Source organism: Poeciliopsis prolifica, unplaced genomic scaffold (genome assembly GCF_027474105.1).
Source record: "Poeciliopsis prolifica strain line A6 unplaced genomic scaffold, Auburn_PproV2 SCAFFOLD047, whole genome shotgun sequence".
Taxonomy (NCBI): Eukaryota; Metazoa; Chordata; class Actinopteri; order Cyprinodontiformes; family Poeciliidae; genus Poeciliopsis; species Poeciliopsis prolifica.
The window spans coordinates 1,449,838-1,455,787 of record NW_026562422.1 but is presented as its reverse complement, the minus strand read 5'-3'; the positions used below and the strand labels follow the sequence as shown (position 1 = coordinate 1,455,787).

At 44.7% G+C, this 5,950-nt stretch overlaps 1 protein-coding gene across 1 annotated transcript; it reads left to right on the top strand.

Moving 5' to 3' along the window:
• The first annotated feature begins 3,691 nt into the window (after window positions 1–3,691).
• On the top strand, window positions 3,692–4,962 carry ankrd9 (ankyrin repeat domain 9). The gene is given in 2 exon segments (XM_055057083.1): window positions 3,692–3,835; window positions 3,837–4,962. Coding segments are annotated over 2 exon segments (1,026 nt in total). The 5' UTR covers window positions 3,692–3,727; the 3' UTR covers window positions 4,755–4,962.
• The last annotated feature ends 988 nt before the right edge of the window (window positions 4,963–5,950 follow it).

The window sequence follows — 5,950 nt, the reverse complement described above, 5'->3', positions numbered from 1 at the left end:
AGACTGAGAGACTGAGAGGGATCTCTGCTGCCATCACAGGTCGTCCTCAACAGTGCCTCCAACTACATCACTGTTCAGAAAATCAGCTAAATGCACACATTAATACACACATTAATACACACATTAATACACACATTAATACACACATTAATACACACATTAATACACACATTAATACAGCAGCAAGAAATTAAATAAACACATAAAACATAACATTCAGTCAGACGAGCTGATGGGCCATGAAATTATCCCGGGTTTAACTTGGAAATATTAGAATTTTAATGAAATACTTAAAAAAAATAATAATAATAAAAAATATATATATATTTATATCACTATTATGCTATTCAAGCAGTTTGGGGTCTAACTGTTAAATTACAAATTCATTTTATTTCGACTTTGTTTTTATTTCACATTCAAAAGCACTTTATTAATCCTAAAGGGGAACTAAATGTTGCAACTCTTATTAAATCAAATACTTCAAAGAGTCATTGTAGAGTCATTGTAGATGGTCATGGCTGTTGGCAGGTCAGATCTCCTGTAGAGGTCTGTGTAACACCGGGTTGAAGAAGCCTCTGACTGAAGATGCTCAGGCTTTCCCCCTCATTTTCTTGATGTTTTTGTCAAATCCTTCTTTGCGCCATCATCTCCTGAGATTCCACAGATAACTGGACCACTCTTCTTAGAGGTATTGTTCACGCAATGCCGCGTCACACAAATAAGATATAGGTCCAGACTTTGACTAGACCACTTCAAAAACTTCATTTCATTTTTGCTTTTCAAGGCTTTCAGGTGTGGGTTGCTGGTTCTTTCAGGTTGTTGTCCTGCTGAAGCTTGAGCTCAGACTTCAGTCGTCAAACAGCTGTCCAAACTGACCTGGTACTGTGTGGAAAAAGTAGCACCAAACTAGTTCATTTGTTAATGTACTATGAGTCACCATTGTTTTTGAAAGGTTTAGTTAAGTTCAGAGGTCTGATTACAATCTGACATGTAGAGCATGAAGTAGGCTAACATCACTTTCTGCCAAAAGTGATTTTGGTTTTTGTTTTTTTGACAAAATCGCCTTTGACCAATAGTTTTAGGAAGGTGACATGCAAAAACATGTGATTGTTTTATTCTGTTAACATCTGTTTCCGTTATGCGATGCCTTTATGAAAAATCAGTTCTGCAAAGAGGACAGGCGGCGCTGACCTTCCCTCTTCCTGGACAGGTCTGGGATCAGGAAAGGAGCAGCGAGCATGTCTGCAGACCACACACATCCTGGACACAAACGGTTTCGACTTTCACCTGCAGGTCGTCTCTGCAGCACAGAAACCAAAGGGACAGTTTCTTCCCCCAGGCTGTTGCTGAACACAGGGAAGACTGTGGAACAACATCAACACAACTCTCCGTCACAACCTGCCGTCCTTTTCTCTTTCTTATTAATAGAACAGAACAATTAGCTGCTAATACAAGTACATTTTTGCTCCTTCGTCCTCATCTTATTTCAGCTATAGTTGAACATATTTACACTGTATCTCTGCATGCAGACATACAGTGTATGCGACTTGAAGCCGCAGCCTGCTCCTTGTTGGTGCTCACAGTCTTGGCCAGTAAATGTTTGGGACTTTCCTTTGATTTTATCTTGTGTTGCCTTATCTTGAAATTATTAGTTGCTTCATTTTTGCCTACTGTGCATTCTTTGTAGCTGAGCGACCCCGGGCCCCTGGGTTCCGGCCCTCTCCTGTGGCGCTGATCTGAGGCGTTGGTCGATGCGTCTCTCTGGGAAACGGGACGCTCTGCGATCGGCTCCCTCCGATCTCTTGGACGTGCAGACAGACAACTGAACTGTCATGTGAACAGTTCAGTTGTCAGTTATTAATCCAGGTTTTATGCTGGTTAAAGAAGAACAAATGCAAAACACCTGAACAGATCAAAGCAAACACTGCAGAGGGTTTTTCCTTTTCTGAAATCCGGTGGATATTTTCCTGAAGAACCAAACGAGCCACATTGTAACCACAGCTACACACTATCACGTTGCCATGGTGAAATAGATTCACACTCATGGAAATCCTTTTCATCTTCAAAGTTGTCGTTAAAATGTCAATAAAGACATTGTCTATAGAAGTGATGGAGGTCAAATTTGTTCCTGCAGCATTCGTTCTTTATTATTTACACGCAATGTTGAAAACGGATAAAAAAACGCCGACTTTGTTTATATCATTGAAAATCAACTGCCTGTTTTGTCCTGCTTTTTTACAAATCCGTCCTTCGTTACGAGAAACAGGAAAACTAATGAATGGATGTAAACAGACAGTAAACTAAAGAAACAAACTGCTGCTGTTAACAGGCATCAAGAATCAGCTCAGCTTCAGAAACAGTCGATCTTTTCACATAATCAAATATAAAAAGTTTGAGGAAAAAAAGCAGCTGCATATGTTCAGCTGTAAGGACATTTTGCAGCAGCAGCAGGAAATATTTTGGGGAAAGAGATGAATTGAACACAATTTGGGATAAGACTAAAATAAAACAGAAACTGTGGGGAAAGTGAAACGCTGTGAAAACTGTCTGGATGCACCATCATCAAACCAGACTGTGTTGTATCATAGGACCGGATGTGAAGTTATACTTGAATGAATTGAACCTGAAGTATCACAGTAAAGAGTCATTTTATTAAACAGGCTCTATGTAAATGAACTTAATAAAATTAGATTTGCGTTGTGTTAGAAAATATTCCTATTGTTCTGAATTATGGATCAAGAACTGAAAGATGCGACGTTTAGAGAAGAAACATTGTTAAAGACGATGTGACTAACAGCAGGGGGGTAGGGCCAGGGCCCGGGGCCCTGGGAGTCAAACCTGTTGAAGAACTGGTTCAGGTCGTATGACCCCCAACCAATTGGTCTCCTATAGCTGGGGAATTTGGTTTCCTCACAGCAACTTTACCTTCATGCTTGGAGTTTTTGATGATTGTGAATATTTGATTTCAATGTTACCGGCACCAAATAACCAAACATTGTCTCCCATAAAAACGCATGTTTACATATAAAATCTAATAAACTTTCTATTTCAAAATGTCCAGAAGGTTTTGTAGCTGGAAACATTTAGTGTCATCAGGTGTTCAAATATAAAAGCTGCAGAGCCCAGATCTGGACTCAGCCAGAATTCAACGAAAACTTTATTGATCCCAAAGGAAACGTTGTTTTGACTCACACGGATTCAAAATTCTTCAAAGAGTTATTGCAAACGGATAACAATCTGTGAATGCAGCACCAACGGGGCCGTAGGGTGAACCGGGGGATTTGTGTCGGCCTCAGAGCCCAGAGCTCCGTCCTTCACTTCTGATTGTCAACCATCAGCCAAGAGTTATATAATAGTGAGGTTTGTTCAATGTGGCAGGACTGCTGCACCCAACAAGGTCACTGATCCCAGATAAGTTCACACACACACACACACACACACACACACACACACACACACACACACACACACACACACACACACACACACACACACACACACACACACACACACACACACACACACACACACACCTCTTTACAGGATCACATATTTCCAATCCAAATCATTTCTTGTCAATAAAAACACTAGTGCATGTTTACACCCTGTGACTGAGCTGCGTCCTCATTAGAAGCTGCAGTAGTTATTAGTCCACTATGTTCTCTATGTGAGACACTTGATCCACCCCGTCCTGTCCCAGTCTGTACTACAAACATGCAGTGCGCACATGGAGCTGCATGAGGGCGGAGCTCTGCATAGTTTCCAGGCTATAAAAATCAGCGGGAACGGGCGAGAAGTTTGGGCTGAAGAATCACTCCAGCTGTTCCTCCAGTCTTTCTCAGGGAGACGCGACCCGTTTTCTCCCGCCGGAAGCAGACTCTGCTGCCCCGCTGCTGTGCGCGGTGATGCCGTGGCTGCGGTCCTCTTCCTCCTCCTCCTCCTCTTCTTCCTCCTCGCAGTGCCTCTCCTGCTCGCCGTGTCAGCGGGAGTGTGAGCGGACGGCTTTCTCCTTCTACTGCGCGGTGCGGCAGCAGCTCCCGGTCTGGCTGCTGGAGGAGATGCGCAGCATGGAGGTTTTCTGCTGGGACAACGGAAGCCCGAGAGCCTTCCTGCCGTCTGAAGCCCTGCTGTACGCTATAGTGCACGACCACCAGGACTATGCGCGCTACCTCCTCAACAGGTACCTGGTGGGCGCGCTCCGAGCCCCGGCCTGCAGCTTCTGCTGCTGCCCCGGCAGCGGCGCGCCGCACCTGAGCGTGGCGGTGCGCTACAATCGCGTCGCCGTCCTCGGCATGGTGATGGAGGCGCTGAAGGACTGCGGCGGCCCGTCCAAGCGCAGGGAGTACCTGGACGGCCGCGGCGGCTGCCTTCACGCCGCGGACGCCGGGAAGACCGCGGTGCAGCTGGCGGTGGAGCTGTCGCATCCCGAGTGCCTGCTGCAGCTGCTGGTGCACGGCGCTCGGCCCGACGGCCTGGAGGTGGCGCTGCAGAGGGTGGTGTCGTGCGCGGACTCGGAGCGGCAGCGGGCGCAGCGGTGCCTCGACCTCCTGCTGCCGTTTCTGGCCAAGCCGCCGCTGCTGCCGTGCCTGCGGGACGAGCCGCAGCGCTGGCAGGGGCTGCTGGGCAGCAGGGTGTTCAGCTGGCTCTGCGGCCTGGCCCCCTCCCCCCTGCTGCTGCAGGCGCTCCGCTGTCTGGCCCAGTCCGGGTCAGACCGCATCACTTCGCTGCCGGGCTTCCTGCAGCCGCACAGCTGACAGTGACGACATCTGTTGCGGAAGACAAACCTGAAGGACTGCTGCGACCGGACACTTTAAATAGACTGTAAATAACATGTAAATATTCCCTAAATATTATAGTGAAAATAAGCTGGCTTGTGGAATCCATACAGGATTAATGGATCAGAAGCTTTATTTACTTGTAATCTGGCAGTTGAATGGTGCTGAATAAATGCCTGATTTTTTTTTTCTTGTCAAAGTTTCTGGGTTGAGCATGGAGTCAAATGATGACAGCACTGCTGGAAATGTTTGCTGACAAAACAAACATTTTGATCTTTTGGATGATTCACATGATCCAAAGGAAAATTCTAGTCCAATCATTCAGTCATTTCCCTTCACTGTGATTCTCTTAAATAAACCTGCAGAAGTCACCTAATAGTAAACAGTCCAGGTAACCACTACAAGTGACACATTGGTGGTTTTTTCTAGTTTTGACAATCGTTTGTCCGTGTGTGTAAATGACACCGATAACAGAAGCACTGCGGCTTCTCCAAACACTCCTGAGTGTCAAGAAGAAAATGAATATGTTTTCATAAAGGCATAAGAAATCAAAAGTTCTACACTGAGAAAAAAGTCTGTTTTTTTTCTTTTTGGTCTAGTTTGTAGAGGAATTATCTGAGTTTACTTGAACTGAGACAAAAGTAATTTATTCAACAAAATGTGGGAGCTTTTTGTTTTTAGTCAATAATATGAATAAAAATGTACGAGTTCCACTGGCAGATTTTTATCACATAAGCAAAAAAAAAAAATCTGTAAAACTACTTTTTTCTATTATTATTAAATAAGTCTTTACTTAAAACAAGCGCTCGTATCTAGCTGAAAAGTTACCTCTAAGTCAATTTTGCCTTATTTCAAGTGAACTAAGAGATTTGCACTAGAAACTAGACCACAAATACATGGGAAGATTTATTGTTTTCGCAGCATAGGAGCAGTAGAGTTTCTCACTACCATCTCCCAAAAGTTGGGTTTTTCTTTGCTTTGTTGGAAAATGCCAGCATCTTGTGTTGTCGAGTTTTAGGCGGGACACGACAGAATAAACCCGAACCGTCCAGGGTCTGACAGAACCCCTCGGTTTGAAGTGTGGAGTCGTGTTTCTGCTCAGACCTGCTCCACAGATCAGTCTAACACAGACCAACATGCTGCATGAAGTGTCCATGTAATGTCCTTGGAAACAA